Source organism: Pseudopipra pipra, chromosome Z (assembly GCF_036250125.1).
Source record: "Pseudopipra pipra isolate bDixPip1 chromosome Z, bDixPip1.hap1, whole genome shotgun sequence".
NCBI classification, from domain to species: domain Eukaryota; kingdom Metazoa; phylum Chordata; class Aves; order Passeriformes; family Pipridae; genus Pseudopipra; species Pseudopipra pipra.
Window position 1 is genome coordinate 29175500 of NC_087581.1, and position 18321 is coordinate 29193820.

Sequence of the window (18321 nt, forward strand, 5' to 3'; positions counted from 1 at the left end):
AAAGTAAAACACACTGATTTAAGTCTGCCTCCTTTATTCTCTCTTCCTCATTTGGAGTTCACTGATTTATAAAACATACAGAGTTAAAAGCTGTTTCAGTCCAGAAGTCTAGCTACCCTGTGGCACAGAAATTAAGTAAAGGTTCATTGTAAATATACTCAAGCAGTCTGAATTTTAACATTGTTCACTACTGATAATTGTAACATGAAGAAAGCTGGTAAAACTGAACAAATCCAGGGTTCATGGAACATGGTTCTTTGCAAGCAGAATGATTCAAGACCTAAAATGTAATTGAGATACTTCAGAACTATAGAGATAATTCACGAAATGCTCTGTCAGCAGGACTTGTGCTCAGATGTCAATACAGCTCTGCACTTGTCAGAAATCCCTATAGCTCATTCAGTGGCACAAAAGGACTTAATTTCAAAACTGGAGACCAGTTTAGAGAGAAACAATGGGCTGTTTTAACAATTACAAAAATAATTTATCTAAAAAATACAAAATTTATTTGAGGTACAATCTGATCTTTCATGAAAATACTAAAATTTCCTGGCAAAACAGGTAGGAAAATATTTTGCATAAAGAGGAAGATTCTGGCTGTCAGAAGTCCTATTTTCTGTTCCTAAATTTGGTTAGGCAAAGCCACAGGTAAGATTTTTTGTAAAGATTCAAAAGTGAACCCTGCAAGCAGCTAAAAATAAGACAATACCTGAGTCTCCATGAGAAAAAGCAAGTACAGAAGAAATTATGAAGAAAAAGACTAGTAAATATTGTGTGAGAGGAACAGCCTAATAATGAGACCACAGATCAGAGGGTAAGCAGAAGCAGATTAAAAGGAGACCAACTACAACAGAAATGCGAAAATAAAAGGCAGCTAAAATAAACACCAATCACATGCTACCTAGCACAAGGAGATGAAGGAGAAAACTTAGCAGGAAAAAAAAGAAAGAGAAAGAAAATGGAAAAAAAAAAAAGCCTTAAACCAATATAAAAATGAGATAAAACCAAAGGGTCAGTCAGTTATTGAAGAACGGAGAGCAATGATGAACAGTGGACGTGGAAAAGAAGGGCAAACATCAGAACATCAGCAAGGGAAGTAATGTCTTTTTCTCTATTTCACTTGTACATAATGTACTGCACATTTCACAGACTCTCCAGATAGCTGCAGCACCATGGATCAGCCATAGGATCCATTAACAAACACTGTTATTACATATAAGTGTTTAAATACACTTTCACACCAAAAAAGGGGAGGGAAAAGACTACAGTGGCATCTAGGTTTATAAAGCATCAAGATAACATGAAGGAAATTGTGACAATTAATTTCACTGTTTTGACAGACATAACTTTTTTCTCCACACAAACGTGTTTGTAATTTTGGATAACCCAGAACACAACACTTAACCAACATCCCTTAGCATATGGATATAGTCCCACAGAGCTACGTGTGGGCTCTTCAGAAAGAACTATTAGACCTATTCTGAGTCACATGGTGTGGACTAAATGCACATACAGGAGTCTGTCATGGTATAACAGAAACTGCATAATCTAGTGTTGACTAAATCATAAATGTTTTGGTTTTTCCTTGAAAGCACTGTACTTAAAATTCTGCTGGGATGATCACAGTATACACAATATCGAGTACCTCACTTTCCACTCATCTTTTCAAACAATAAGTCTATCACCAGATGAAAAGATAATTACACAGTTGTTTATACAATATCCTGTTGACTGTTAGTTTTAACTACATTTACAAAAGTAGCATATATATACTCCAGACAGAAAAAAAAATATTATTCTGAAAAGCCATCATTTTATTGCAGGAATGGAAAGGCAGATGCAACAACTTGTATATTTGAATATACTTCAAGATAAAATAATCCCATGTTACTCACCTTGATCTCTTTCATGCCATGTCCGACTCCCCGCAGCTGGTGAATTTGGAGAAGGATAGAAGTCTCCTGTTGGGCTTGGCTCCATATTTTCATCTATGGAGATAGTTTTGGGTCTTTTGCTGTTGAAGGATTGTGAAATTTGGCAGTGAATATGATATTCAGCTAGTAGTGGTATATAAACTTCGGATTTCAACAAATATTTCAATAGAGAGCAATTCAGGTTTGCAAAGGAAAAAAAAGTGGACATTAGAGCCTACATTAACTTGCACAGGTGATGTTACTTAGTAATATGTAATGCAGGTATGTGCTTGCATTTTTCATCTGACTTAATATTTCAGAGATGGCGTGAACGGGTAACATAAAATCTACCAGCATTTCACTGAACAACCAAGAAACCAGTTGCTGTAGCCTACCAAAGAGAGATTGTGTCATGAGGGTATTAAATATTACACAGAAACCAGGAAAGCAAAACAATTCACTGTAAAGTATTACTAATAAAGACAAGGTAGAACAGGAGCTTTTGTGAATGTGTAAATGAGGAAAAAATGTATTTTATTGTATTTCATCAGATCAAACTCCTAAGCTTTTCAAAGGGGTCTAGCCTGAAACAAACACTTTTCACTTCTGACTAGTTTAATCAAAAACAACAAAAGGCCCATATTTCAAGTTACACTATATAAAATGAGGCAGAACTTCAATACAGTGGGGGAAAGTCATGATTCTTCATAGCAATATATACTGAGCTGTTATAGTGACTGCCAAAGAAAACTAGGATGAAGGTTTTAATTGTGTGTCGTTCTTGTTATTACTATTATTACTACAACACTGTGATAATTAATTTATCTATTCTAAATAATCCATATATTCTAATTAATCCATCCATTTCTAAAATGTACATGGTTTACTGCTAAACTGAAAATATGATGGAATGAAACAGGGGAACATGAGTAAAGTAATTCAGAAGCACCAGGTGCTGGTGAAGGAATACCTCAGCCCCCTGACAGTCCTATTAAATCCTGTCCCACTGTTCAGACACTTCCTAACTCACTGGATTGCAGAAACATGGGGCAATGACAACTCCTATAGTGTTTATGAGTTCATGGTATATCAAACAATTTCATAAAAGCAAGGGGCCCCAGAAGCCTGACAGACACTATGTTATCTGGAAGTGGGAAGGAGAGCACTGCAGGTCCCCTCCCTCTGTGGGCCCATCAGCCTCTCCTGAGGGAGGAAATGGAGTCTTTCTCAGAGATAGGAGAAGAGAGCATGTTGAACAAGGAAGAAGTGGGTTCCTCAGATTAAATTGCACCTGGAGCCTGTAACTACGTCACATGTTCCTCCTTGTTCCCATTCTGTTCGGAACTGCTCCCTGAGTGAGGCAGGAAACACACTTTCATGAGCTGGGCTGATGTTATGGATAAAGACACCTTTTCTTTGCATACCCGGCTTAATGCCTTTTCCACGAGAAACAGTAGCTTTCCTAACATATATCTCAAGACAGAGATCCAAGAGGGAGCTCCCAAAGACAGCCTTTGTGTCTGTAACCACCCTGAGACCTGCCAGCATGTTCCCAACTGCTAAACCTTCCTCCAAATCAGCAGCATTTTTGGGATCTGTAGCTATTCTCTTTGTAGATGATTTAGTGAGCACTTCAAACCCTGACAAAAGTTATCACCATCTTCAATACATAGGAAATGACAGGCAATAATTAAAACACTTCAAATTATAAGATTTATAACTTACATATCTGTACATAGATTAGGGTACATACATAAGTAGCTAACCTCGCAAAATCAGAGGAAATTCATAAAATAGTTGGTTACTGACAGTATTTGTGAATTGCTTGTCCTACACTATTAAACATTGTTCACATTAGTACTCATTTCAAGTTTTTACCTGCTTGGTGGAGAGGACAAGGACCTCTGTAGATTTACACCCGAATTCATATCATGGTAATATGGCTGGCTCGGAAGCTCTCCAATTGGGAAGTTCACTCCAGTTCCCTGGGTTATGGGTGCTGAAAAACACATCATAACACGTCAAAGATAATCTTCTATCTTTTCAGCCATCTTTTCATTTTTAACACTTGGAAAAATATCAAGATGTTACTGCAGGTATCTAATTTTCTCCCTCTTGCAGAAACCAAGTACAGACAAGTTCTATCAATGATTATATATCTAAAAAAGTGAATTATCTTCCTCAGTACCTAGAAATTCCTTAACAGTTATGCAGACATAATACATTTGTTTTATAAGCGATAACATGGAATCACTAATATGAAAAAGATAACACCAACCTCAAACATTATAATGAATGATGCCAAGTTTACGAGGACACCTAGCATTACTTATTAAAGAACTGAAAAAAAAAATGGAAATAATAAACCCAGGGATACAAAAATCCTTTTCCCTTAATTGTAACTCTTTTTTGTTAATAATAGCCTTCGGTGTTGAGCACATGATTTTCTGCTTTCTTTTTCTTTCACCCAGTGTCACAGGTTCTGCTATGCATATGTACACCTACACAACAAATACATACACTCAGCACTATCTTCACCTCCTGTGTACTATACAGACTCTGGCAACTCAAGAGTAAATTATATGTTACATATTGCGGTGTATTTACCTTTGTTCATTGTCTGTGCATTGTGCATTTTAACTGCCTTTGGAACTTAAAAGAATAATTGCATGTTGTGTAACCTATCTGTAGGTTTGTATTTTTCCTGACAGTTGCGGCTTGAGGTTAAACAAATGCATGGTAAGAAATCCCACAGAAACCACATGCTTTAAAGCTTATTATTAGAAGTATATCATATATAACAGCTGCATAAGGCACGATTTCATAGCGTAATTACAATACTGTTTCTTTTTCAGTCTCAATAGCCTGCCACTTTAGAATGTATTTAACCACCTGACAAAAGAAAGTTGTAATTCACACATCCTCAGCCTCCTAAAAAAACAAAACCGTATCTTCAGCAAGCACAAAAAAAAGAGTATGCCTTAACAATGCAGGATGGCAATGCTCACTGTTTTGCCGAGGTACTTCAGATAATTTTAATTGTTGAATACTAATTTCTGGCCACAGCAAATGAAATAACACATGCATTTGAAGCCTCGGTAAGTTAAAGAAATTCCTCAAACATCCTGACCTGGCATGAATTAACAACTGTGCAAAATCTGGACAAACAGTTTTGGAAACTCGTACCTCATTGGTTTTTCCTCACCTCACCAGAAAAGAGATTATTCTGGACCATTCAGATTTTATAATGCTGATATCACCACTGCTAACTATAACTTTCAACTATATTACTTCTTTTCTTAATGAAGAGACTAAAAGAAACACTAGCATTTAATACATTAAGTTAATTATCTTTTATATACATGCTGCAATTTTTCTTTTAAGAGCTACAAATTAAAAAACAAACTAAAAGAATAATCAGACATCTTAGCAAAATTCAAGGATGTACTGGGCAACTTTAAAAAGCTGACAGTCTAACAAATAAAAATTTTGCTACATAAGGTAATTTTATTGATAGACCATTAAGATGTGCAGAGAGAGAGAGAAAAAATTGATTCAATCTCTAAATATCAAAGAGACAGAAGAAGACCTTATTTGTTTTATTACAAACACATGCAAGATGAACAGTAATACTGTGGACAAATATATCAAAATTGTGCATGGTTATAGGCATTTTCTATGCAACTTACATCTTGAGGAGAAAAAACTTCAAGAGAAAATCCTTCACTTGATTATAGTAGGCTTTGGAAATTATTAAATGCAAATGACAACTTACTTCTTGACACCCTCACAAGTTCTGACACGTTGAATACACCGGATTTCACAAAACTGTCTTCAAGGTACACTGAAAAAGATCACAGTACCATAATCAGTATAATGAAAAGATTAATAAATAACTATAGATAGGTTTATACACCAGCTAACAATGGTATCAACAGAGTCCCAGAACTACAATACACAGATCAAAGTACACTGAAAGCTGCTCACAGAATCTAATATATAAGATAAATGTATATGATACACTTTCCCTTCTGTGAAATTCAGGCTCAATTTGAAGTACTGCAGTGAAACAGCAGATGATAATCAAGACTTATCTCAGGACTGTAACTAGATAACCTTATGAAAAGAGAGCTAAGAAACAGTTTTCTGTGGAAGTCTCATATCAATAATCGCTGCAAGACCTGTACTACTGAATTTGAGATTACATGGCATCATAGCCTTTAGAGGTAGTAATAAACACCATTTACCAATAAAAATATTTAGATCTATACTTAGTGCACGTTGCTGCTCCAACAGTGTTTTTATTTGCCTTCATATGAGACAGTGCACTAAGAATTTCTTACTGTGGATTCTCTAGTCTCTTTTCTGAATTAAAACAGCTTTCTTTCTTTTGGAAATAAACTGCCAATTTTCTGTTCCAAATGTTTGAATAAGTAAAAACATTCTGAATAAACAAACAAATGAAAATTGCACCTACTGGAATATTTACTGGTTTGGAAAAGAATGGTTCAGTACTATTTTCTTAGGGTTTCTTTTGGCAATTACTGCTTTCATCTTCAAGTAATTTAGCAACACTGTTACTATAATAATAAAAGTGACTGTAAAAGCAGTACACTTCACTTGAGAGGTCCATCCTTGGTATACCTGGATAAATCTCTACTTACTTTTCATGGTCAAACAAAAAGGGCAGAGGCCAAAAGAGTGGTTTTCACTGCTTACTCACAGTCTGTGAAGTCCCACAGAACTGTCTCCTCCATCACCTCTGGTATATTTACCAGTGCAGGTATAAACAGTGCACCTGACGACATAAGCTGAGAGAATTTGAATGAATTTGACTGAGCACCTTTCCTGACATCTCTGTTACACTGTCAGACCCAAGTGCTGTGGGTGTGCAGAGTATTGTAGGCCTGTGGGATCATTCTGAACAGTGTTCTGCCAATGCTGTCATCTTCTCATCTTCCAGTCAATGTCACTTCGCACACTACACTTGCATGTCTTTATTTCCACTAGTAGCTCTGCAGGTTTCCCTCTCCTTCTAATTCATTTCCTTCCACATTTCTCTCTCTTTCATTTTGAACAGCTTCTCTCCATCTCCACTACTTTTTCCTCTCTCATTACCCTTCCCCTGGATGTTGCAGGCCTCTGCAACCTTATATATCTCCAGTAAGAGTTTTCTCTTTCACCTTCTGCATTCTCTTGCACTCCTTCTCCATGTTTTTTGTGTGAATAAAAAGATGTCATTGCTTCCCAAATATTTACTTCTTTATTTGACAGAACTTGGCATACCCATGTCATAAAAAAATACAAAGAGTAAATTTTTATTTCTCCTTTCCGTCTCAGTTTCTGGTTTTTAACCTAAGAATGGGCAAGCTGGATGAATACTAGTAATTCCTTGAACAATGGCAATCATTCCCTTCTCTGCTTATTTGCTCTAGCAGGATACATCTGAAGTACCACACGGAAGAGAGATTTCCAAAGAATTTGGTTTCTTGATTTTAGTTGCCCCATAAGTAAAGTGTGGCTTAAAGCCAGCGTACAACCATGCAGCCAGCTCTGAAGCCGGTAATGAGACATGGTTGAACTTCTCTGCTGTTTTTTCAAACACCACTACTTTGGAGTACAATGCCTCTCATTCAAGTCAGACTAACTTGAGAGGAGCTTTTCCCAAGTGTAGATTAATCAAACTATATTATAGTGAGAACAAGGCCCAAGGCTCCTATTAAAAGAAGAAAAAGCCTATTTCAGATTTTATACACAGATGTGTACATATGTATGCACATACACACTCAGACATACATGTTTAATCTTCAGTCTTCTCTCCTGAATTCTCAGTTTCTTCTCACTGATAGTAATGAGAATATCCATGAAGAGCAATACAGCATTTCTCTCCTCGTGATAACAAAATGGAGCAGGGAAAAAATGTTGACACCGTGATACCACTATGTATCATTCCCTCACAAAAGGATGCATTGTTAACTGACGGATCACGTCTTTCACCCAGGTTTCATTCTGCCTTGGATGGGCCAAAAATAACCACACCCACAGATATATGCAAATGCTTTGCCTGGCATAAGGAAAGAGAGGGATCAATCTCCATGAACTTAAAAAACAACTAGACTTTTTTTCTCTATGTTATGTGACAAAATATTATTTAAAAAATTGATGCAACAATAAACAGTCTATCTCACAGGCACTGAGAAACTTCATCCTGAGTCTCATATTCCCACAGGGAAGGTGGACTCCAGTGGTGCCTCTAGGTGCAGAACAATAAACACAATATGTTCAATTTCTAGTAAACGCCAAGTTTCACCTAGTTATGAAGATAATCTATGGTGGGTATGTTACAGAACTATTCTTGGTTCTCAGCTGGGCAATAGGAAAATGTTCTTGCCATTAAACAGCTGCTATTTGTTGCAAGAAAATGCACTCTCTATAACATAAAGGTTAAACAGCAAGACAGTATGCAGAAGGCCAACAGTACAGAACATTTTCATTTTACGGTGTGACAGTGCCTTTTACCTTGTGAAACTGATCACCCTACTGAATTAGAGTTAACATTCATATTCTCATTACTACACTGCAGGCAAGACAAAAATATGTGGTGATACTTCATATGGTATAGGTCTTACCTTTTTTTTTGATTAAGCATTCCCTAATGCAGCATTTGCATGAACATGTTAAAAAGCCTTAAATTAGCATTCTTGTTGTGTGTTTATGATCTGTTCAGTAGAGACATTAATGCACTTGATAATAGTCCATTGTTGTATTCCTCATAGAGGATTTACTGTATCTTTCAATGATCATGATAACACTTTGCTGTCTCTATCATTCAAACCTAATGAAAGCATTGAGTATTGTCATTTACTAAAATTTATCTTGCCTGAGAGATGGCACTGCTGAAATGCATGCATGCATTTTACTAATTGACGTTATTTTTAAAAATCTGATTTTTACAAAAAGAACATTTCTGACAAAACCACCATAGCACAAGTTGCATAAAGACTCAGTAACTTCCAAACCCCATATATAACAGTAGATCATTTTCTGTATTTCCTTCTAGCTTTTGTACTGGGTGAGTATAAAATCTCTTTTCTCTGCTTACCTTTTTTACAGAAAACTCATTTCTAAAAAATATATTTTCCAAACAATTCCACAATGGCCAGGCTAGTGACATCAAGTATGAAAGGTAAAGAGGTTAAGCTGAGAAGCAGTTCTGATCAAGTGCCCATATGCAATGGTAATGGGAGAAACCTTCAGTAATGCCTCCAACTGCTATAGAAGTCATTCTGTCCTAGTCCTTCTACTCTATTCCTGTACTATGCCTTCAGGAGATGAGTTATGAGTATAGGTTTTAACCATTTTAAACATGCAGAGACTTAAATTGAGGGGGGAAAAATAAAATTGTATAAGCCTACTGAAAGATAAATTCAGTTTGCACTAACAATTACTCTAACGGGCTTGTTCTCACATTACTTAAAAGCTTACTAGTGACGTTTAGCTTTACAAATCTTTAACCAGTCTTTTTATGTCTTCTAATTCAATTGTACTTTTATGAATAGAATGCCTGTTTACGTTCTGTTGCATATTGACTAGGGCCAAACCATAAAACTATTTCCTGGTATCATTTTACATCTAGTTTTTTCACTGATACTGCCTTGGTTTTGAGTAACCTATAAAACAAGGGTACGGATCCAAACAGTGCTGGAACAAATTTGTATTAGTGCACTTTTATTTATGGATCCTTAAAAAGAGCAATTACACAGAAGTAGATACTGTAGAGTAATACTACTATAATACTATAATTCTACTGTATAGTAGAACGATGTTGCATCTGTCTTACTGCTACTATAATTCTGCTGTGCAGTAGAATTATACTAGCAGTAAGATAGGTACAACATCAGGAGCTACTATAAGAAGAAAGGCTGGAAGCTTCAGCCTGGTGTATAGCAGAGCTGTATGTAAACTTCAAGTTATGCAATGTAATGTTCTGGATGCTGTTACAATTTTGTACAGCTATTTACAGTCCAAACTGATAGTGAAAAATTAGTCTCACACTGTTCTTTGTAAGTCAAAATACAGCCAGCAGACATGCAGTTTGCTTTCTTACTTCATGCTTTTTGAAACCAGTATCTGAAAAAAGGTACAGGAAACAGGTTGCCACCAAACCAGAGTACTTAAAGGCAGTTATGGGTGGCTAGTATTAGCCAAGGAGTCACAAAGAAGATTCCAGTGATTATGTCATTTGAAACACTTGAACTAAGGTCTGTCCAGAGAATAAGGCTATATTGATTATCGCGCAACCATCTCCAGCCATGTGACATACCCACAGCTTATTTTGGTTTGTTTTTCCTGAAAGTTGCAATAATGTTTTAACTGGGACAGGAAACAAACATGCTGAAGAAAAAATGCCCTGACTCCATTGAACCTTTTAGCATGATGAGAAACTAAAAACCTAATTATGCCATTTTCAGAAACAAATGAGATTTTCAATACCCTCAAGATTATAGCCGGAACTACAATATCCTTCATTGCTGCAGTAATTTGAAGAAGTAAACACCAGTTTTAATAGACTCTGAAATCCATGTACTAGAATCCAAGAAGTGAGTTGCCCTGAAATCTAGCAAGAAACAGAAAGGGTAACTAACACAAATGCAGACTTGCCTTCCACTTCAGAAGGTCTCAGGTTATACAGAAACTACAGTCAAAATTTAAGAAGAGGTTTGGGGGACTGCTTCCTAACAGCTATGGTATTACCAGGTACCAAAAAGGAATTTTCTGATGCCAAAGCAGGTTTCACGAATTCTAACTGGCAACATAAGATTTTTCAGTAAATTCTTGCTCTGTGCACACTTTGAAGTAAAATCCATTGCAGTCAACATTGAACACCACTGCATCTTAAGTGAACACAGCATAAGAATTATCACAGCATCACTTATTCACACAGTAAGTTCATAAAGAAGAACAGTCAATGCAAACAAGAATTCAAAAGTAATCCTAAGCCAGTAGATAGTAGTAATCACCCTCATCAAATTTTAAACCATTGTGCAAGGCCAAAAACTCTCCCTTTTGGAAAAAGGGGCTGTACAACCTGTGCAGGTTTATGATTGCCAAAATAGCACAGCTGGGCTCTGCCCTCAGAATGTCCCACCTGGCTCAGTGTTGGGAAGCTGATGAGGAAGAGTACCACCTCTCAATCACTGGCATTATTAATTCATAAGGCATTTGGGAAAGGGAGAACTTCACAGAAAATCAAGCCCTGATCAAATCCAACCCTGTTGTATATGAAGATCACTATCTGAGATGGCACGGCTGAAGGCATACGGGAAACAGCAAGGGTTTCAGAATCTCCACTCCCATGCTGAAAAACAGTGTTGAATATGCGTTTGTTTAAATATACAATTCTATCTGAATCCCCAAACTGCTACTACGGCATCATTGCTTAAGAAAAGCTGCTTACAATGATGGGCCATATCTCTTCTATTCCTATTAATTACGGGGCTAACTCCCCATCCACAAGAGGGTAACTTGCAATACAGTAAAATAATGAAACCATCTGCGGTCTGAGTCATTCAAAACCTACGACATTTCCTTATTGCATTTCCAAGAGTGCAAAGGTTGAGACTACACTACTCTAGAGAGGCTATTTCTGAAACTACGCATTCTAAAACTTAAAACTGAAATATTTCTATCTGAAACAGTCATATATAGATAAATTTATTGCACAATTCTTAAGGCATGATCCAAAAAGAATGTTCTCCCTATGGCTGCTATCCCATATGAAACAGCAAAAAAACCCTTTGGGGCTCTACAGCTGCAAGACAGATTTGCATATTGAGAGATACGTGAGGCTTATGGCAAGCTTTTTGGCAACACTTTCTTTAACTAAAACATAAAACTAAACTAATCTTCAGAGATGGTTATATCACTCAGGTCTTCTTTGGAGGTGGTTCCAAGAACAAAATTTCTAGTGAAAATAGAAGGGTAAAACCAATTTCAGAGCAGTGAGGCTGGGGCTGGGAATTCACCTACCTGTGTTTCACTTAGATTAAGGATTTTATCTCTAGGCAAACTCCCTGACAATGTATCATGGGGTACTGTGGAGGAAAGAAGGGAAGCAGTGAGAGGGAATGAAAGGCAAAGAGCCAAAGAGACAGCTTCTCAATCTCTTTGTCTAAAAGTGTGTCACCCTATATAAATAATTTAATATTCATCAGCACACAGGCTCCAGCCTAAGTCCTCTGCATTTCTCATTCAGCCCTGACTGATCTTATAGAGTCTGCAAAATTCATATGCAAATATTCCTTAAACCACCTGAAGTGGAATAAGTTCTATCAGGAGAAAAAACCCAACCAACCAACCAAAAAAATTAGCATAGGAAATATATAACCTAATAACTTAATAACCTCTGAACTCAACTGCTTGGATGAAAGGAAAAATCTAAACACGCTTTTCTTCCCTCACCAGCAAGGCTCATAGCTGTCTGTGTCAGGAGGGCTACATTTCCTTTGCACTTTTTTTTGTATTCCCCAATGTTGGACAAGAATAGCTTCAAAATCTTGAAGGCACCTGTACAAAATGCATCTGGTTGCAAGCTTTTTGGCAACACCTTCTTTAATTGAGTCTCTTTATTTTCCTATCAAGATAGCTTTTTACTCTATCAGTATTGTTATTTCTTACTCTCATTTTAGTAGCTTAAAATGCTCTTCAAAGATTTGAGCAACAAGGTAACAACTGAACACAGGCATGTTAACACTGATGCATAATAAATAAATCAAGTCTGCCAAGCAGTAACTTCAAATCAATGGCAAACAATAAGAATCTTATTAATGTCAAACAGTTGTGGCCAGCAGGCAGTAAGGAAAAGAATAATAAAGTAAAACAAAACTCGGAAAATCCTCAACTAGAAGAACTAGTCAGTAAAAACTGTAAGTCTGGAGACCGAATTGTTATGGAAGGTGTCAATATCATTAGCTTACTTGTAGTTCTAGATATTTTTCTATTTTTACTCTTTGTCATAATTTTCTTAGGCCAAACAGGTGAACTTACTGAAAGATCACATATTCTGTCTTCAGGACATATCCTGCCACACCACTGCAGGTATTTCAAGACACGTATGAGAAGGCTCTTTTTTTAGATTTTTCTTAAGCTACACACAAAACCTATGAGACTTGCAGAAGCAAATAATAATGCAGCATTACACGGAAATTGCCACTCTAAGTTTCCATAATCAAACAGCGGGTTTCAGCAGTAGGTCTGAGCAGATGCCCAGTAGAATGTTAAGAAACAAGGCAGGCCTGAAGTACTTGGGTTGCTTATGAGTTTTTGTTGTTGTTTGCTTTTATTGATAGTTTGCAAAGCTATAAATATTTTCAGTTTTAAAACTTATTAATCCAGGTATCCCTCCATCTGTTCAGTCACCGTCAGGGGATCCATGGACATGTTTATTCTCTCTTTTAGATCATGTAAACTTTTAATAGTTAGAACTGTGATAGCATAATACAAACTTTTAGGTATCAGGAACTTAATGGCCAATGCAACAACGGTAGTGTCCAGATTCTTCTCCTTTCTCAGTTCAAATCAGCTCACTTATCTGTCTGGAATTTACTTAATAATCCCTGCAGAGAGACAATCTTTACAACACACCTCTTAGAAAAACAAGATTAATTATTTAAAAATACATCAGATAAAAGTAATTGAAAAAATAAAACTAAGGGGAGTATACCCCTGGATTTAGTTACAAAAGCTACATGCCACTTTCACCACAAGCTACACCATCTTAATACTGTATTGGGCTATCAGTTAAGTGCCCTTAATGTTCTTTTGTTTGGCAAGTGACATTACCCTCTCTCAGTGGTTAGGACAGCAAATTACCAGACACCCTAAAGAAAGCAACAGTCTAGCCAAACCTAGAAAAAAAACACTTTTAACACTAGCAGCTTTGCCAACTACCATTCAGTTTCCAACATCCTCTTCCGTGGCAATATCTTTTTGAAGGTGATGGCATCTGAAAGCTAACAGCACATATCCCCTGCCAGCACCCTGGTTCCATGCCACACAGGCACTACAACAAAACATGATAGAATAACAAACCCTCCCGGCACTACCAGTCCACATGCTCCTAGCCTGGGACTGAAAACAAACTTCAGAGTGGATATCCTCTGGGGTTCTGACAGAAGTGATTGTCTGGCTCTAATAATAAGAATCACGTGAAGTTTAGTAAGAAAGAACGGGACAGTAGCCCTTTTCCCAGACCAGTTGAATGGAGTGCAATACCCCCTCGTTCTCCTGCACAGCCCTAGAAGTCCTGTGTTCTGCTGTCCCACAAATCTCAACACTAAACACCTCAACTAAACCTTGCCAATTTAACTCCAAGACGGTATCACACAGGCAAGATGAACAAGGCTAGAAAGTCCTGTATGCTCTGGGAGATGACATTCAATTATGCCTCTGTCTCTGCTTAAATGAAGGGTTTCAAGGGTAGCAAGGCACAGTTTTCATTTTCTGTCCCCCCTTGGCAGCAGATAAAGGAATAATTCTGGCAGCAGTGAGTCCAAATCATGAGAAAGTGTTACGCTCTTATTTTTAAGCAGGAAGTTTCATGATGCAATCAGCAACATATTTCTCTGCTTTCTATGTCCCTCTGTCTTCTGAGACACTAAAGTTTGTCAAACATTAGACCCCCAAGTCTGCTGAGAAAACCTATACAGTTTGACTGCTGCCCTCCCCAGGCCTCTGTTGCTGGCAGCAAGATTACTCCTCACCAGACTTAAGACTGAGGAGTGGAGAGACTGGACTCACTACAGGATGTGATCTTCACTAGTAAAATACATAGTTCTACCTTCCCCGTCCAAATATTAAATGGTACTTCAAAAACAGAATTTTAAAATATATTAAAGGTTTCCAAACCCTGCCTTCAGCTTCCCAAAGGCAGCAGTTACAAAGGATCCTTCAAAATGACAAGGGGTAGGGTAATGCATTTGGCTTTTCTTGTACTCACAAACAGAGATACTCTAAAACAAAATTAAATGCTCTACAGCTAAATGCTCCAAGTTTCAAAAAACTGTAATTATCCATGAGGAAATTTTTCAGACTTGTTTTAGGTGTAAATTTGCTGCATTGGGTTTTTAAACCACTATTCTACATAATTTATGGCATGTATTTAACAGAAAAATAAAAGTCTACTCTTAACATTGCACACAGTTTGGAAAGAAACAGCATCCAACTCTCCAGCAAAAGTGATACCAAGCCTACATCGTTTCTTGAAGAAAAAAAAAATCATTTGAAAAAGAGCTCATAATTGTTTTATTTGACTTGTTTTGCCCTCTTATCTCTAAAATATATCTGCAATCTTCAAGTGTATGTATCTGGGGTTTATATTACAGGAACATGGCTTTTTGTATAATGATCTATGATAGTTCTCCCACTTTTGGGTATTCACATGCAACATGCACGATATATTTCACAAGTAGAGTATACTTTGATTGTATGCATAGTATAAAACTGTATAGCCACAAGGAAGGTTGCTTTCCATAATGTTTGAATAGAACCAGAAAATATCCCTGTATATGCAACAGCCCAGCATCACACAACTACTTCCTGGTCAGACTATAGTTCATTTGGCATTTAGAAAAACAGCAAACTCAGTTAGTTGCAGCTTATTTCAGATACACACATCTTTTGAGAGCTAAAATGAGATGATGTAGCATGATGGTGGTGGCAGGAGTCACTCCTTTCTCATTAAGAAGTGATAGTGCATCTGCCACTTGTCTTACCCTGATAAAATTCATAACGTGGCAAAGATTTACAAGATTTACTAGCACAACCCAATTGATGAGAAGGATAAATTCATGAAAATACAATGAAACTTTTGTCTAAACAGACTGGAATGATGAAGTCTGAGTTTGATTTTCTCTTGAATTTTTATGTTAGAATAATTGAAAGGACCATTTACTAAGACATCTCTCTCAAAGAAATTCCAGTTGTCACTACTGTGACCCATTAACATGTTCAAAAACTGCTCTGAGCTGATATAAAAAATATTTTTAAATTAACATAGATGCATTCTATAAAGCACATGTAAAAAGTAAAAAACCTTATAGCTCATATCACAGACTTTAGAAGTAGGTAAATTGCATTTTATTGAGATATAAGAAAAATCGTATCATTTGAAGACTTTTATAAAATTAAAGTTATTTGGGATCTTGTCTCCTTACTCCTCTACCCATCTCCACTTGGAAAATTCTAAAACCCATGAAATTAAAGAAAAATTCCTTAGATTAAATGAATGTTGATGAAACTGCAACTGAGGCACTGCCAGTTTAAAAGAACTAAAATAATTACAGCTTGTCTTGATTATAAATACTTACCAGTGCAAAATAGGTTGCTGACCGATTATGCTCTCTTTAGCTATTAACAATAGTATCTTTGTTCTCAAACAATCTTAGATGCATATGTTCTGGAACTTATATTTACCTGGTGGATTCTTGGCAGGATCATTGTGGCTTGGACTTCCTGGTTGTCCAGAATCTATAAAGAAATTAAAGAAATGTTTTAATAATTTGTTTTGCAAGTATCTCAAAATCTTTTAATGCTCTCCCTCATTATTCAACTAATACTTTACTTTATTCTGCAAAGGTCATTTCCCTGACTTTCTATGTGAAGCATTATTGAACAAACACACTATATATAACCTGTTTTATGCGAAACAGAAACATTGTGAAAGATGCAATGATCCTAATAAGAGGAACTCATAGATCACTGAATAAGGACAAGAGAGTCATTGAGGTAAATACTCAAGTTGTAAACACATTTACAAGAGTACCTTTTCATTCCCTTTCCTTCCATCCCCTAAATATAATATTGCATAATCAGCAAAGGAGAGGTAGCTTATTCTCGGGCAATGACCAGAAAGATGTAACAGATCACGCAACTAGTGGCACTTGCAGTGATAAGTCCTGTTTCATTAGGCTTTCCTTAAAGCACCAAGGCCTATGCTGTTTCCACAGACTTATGACTGCACTGAGGATATGACAGTATGTTTAAATACAATATCGGCTTTGTGTTCCTAGCCTGTGAGAACTGCTGTTGTGAAATTAAATTATGTAACATAAAAACTAATAAGACTCAAATCCTGTAGACCCCAAAGACTGGTTTTTTCATAACGCATGCACCGAATGAATCAAGAGGAGAATGCAATTTCATGTTAATACACTAAATGATAAGTGATATCCTTATTCATGAAATCAATTGCTTTCAAAACCATCTACGTATTCAATAATATAACAAGAATTGCTCCACTGTAAGAAATTCTTAACAAAGACATGACAAACAAAATATGCAAAGCAGTAAGAAACCAAATGAAGAACTGTCATTTTTTCCATATATAGGTATCTAGTTTTACAAACTGAATAAAAAATATTAATTTTTTTAAATGTAGCAGAGCTATTAGTAGCATATGAGCACAGGACTATCAAAAGATTGCATCAAAGCACCACAGAAATTACTCCCACCAAATAGACTCCAGACAGAAGTAGAGTTGTTTAACGCACTGCTGTATACGATGCCCAAATTAAAGAATAAAAAAGACAGAAAAGAAGTACATATTAACAAATACTCGTCCTTCAATTCCTATCGCTTCTTCTTAAAGCCAGTGTAGCCCTTAACCTAGAATGAGAGATTCCCTCTGCCTGCTATAAGAGGTTCCTTGAAATCTGTGCCACCTATTATGTAGCTTAATAAACATGGCTTGACTCATATGTGTCTCTTGTACACAATAAAATATACATTGAATAGCGAATTTCACATGAAATTTCATCTGTCTTCTTCAATCTCAGGCAGGAAGCATGAAGGGCAAGTCTGTGGGTCAGATTCTGCACTTGGTTTGCACACTTGGGGCACTCTTAGGAGTGCAATTGTACAGCACAGTACGTAGCCATTCAGTATGTCTGTTTCTTCTCATGATAAGAAAGAGTACAACCCTTTAAAATATCAAGTCAATTTGTAAACTTAATCAGCTACAAGAAATGCTAAAAATATGTTTCTCTGCATATGGACTTTTCTATCCTTCTTGCTGTGTTGCAATGGGAAGGTTCGCCCTGCAGGGGGTGAACTGTAATCTTCTTCTAATAGGCATTCTCTGCTTCTGCAAACCATACACACTTAAATTCAGATTATCAGAGAGAATTATTTTGCACAGCAATGTTGAGTGTAAAACTACTATAGACATGTAGTATACAAGAAGTGTCAGTTTGGTAGTGGATGCACCCAATAAAGCTTGAACAGCATAGCTTTGGAATCACAGAGATTTGAAACTGAATGAGGCCTACTAGAAAATAACATTTGAAGTTTTCTCCTGTTAAAATTCACTACAAAGAAGGACAAAGGAAAGTGATATTTTTAGCTCTTATAC

The 18321-nt window shown here is 36.6% G+C and overlaps 1 protein-coding gene across 17 annotated transcripts in view; it reads right to left on the bottom strand.

Moving 5' to 3' along the window:
* Nucleotides 1-18321, bottom strand: part of NFIB (nuclear factor I B) — a 168743-nt gene that overhangs the window by 57009 nt on the left and 93413 nt on the right. For all 17 annotated transcript variants that reach the window (XM_064641632.1, XM_064641628.1, XM_064641627.1 and 14 more), the window contains exons 3-6: nt 16386-16439; nt 5689-5757; nt 3792-3912; nt 1896-2014 (exon numbers count right to left, since the gene is read on the bottom strand). In XM_064641632.1, coding sequence (XP_064497702.1) covers nt 1896-2014; nt 3792-3912; nt 5689-5757; nt 16386-16439 — 363 coding nt within the window. The remainder of the gene's footprint in view (nt 1-1895; nt 2015-3791; nt 3913-5688; nt 5758-16385; nt 16440-18321) is intronic.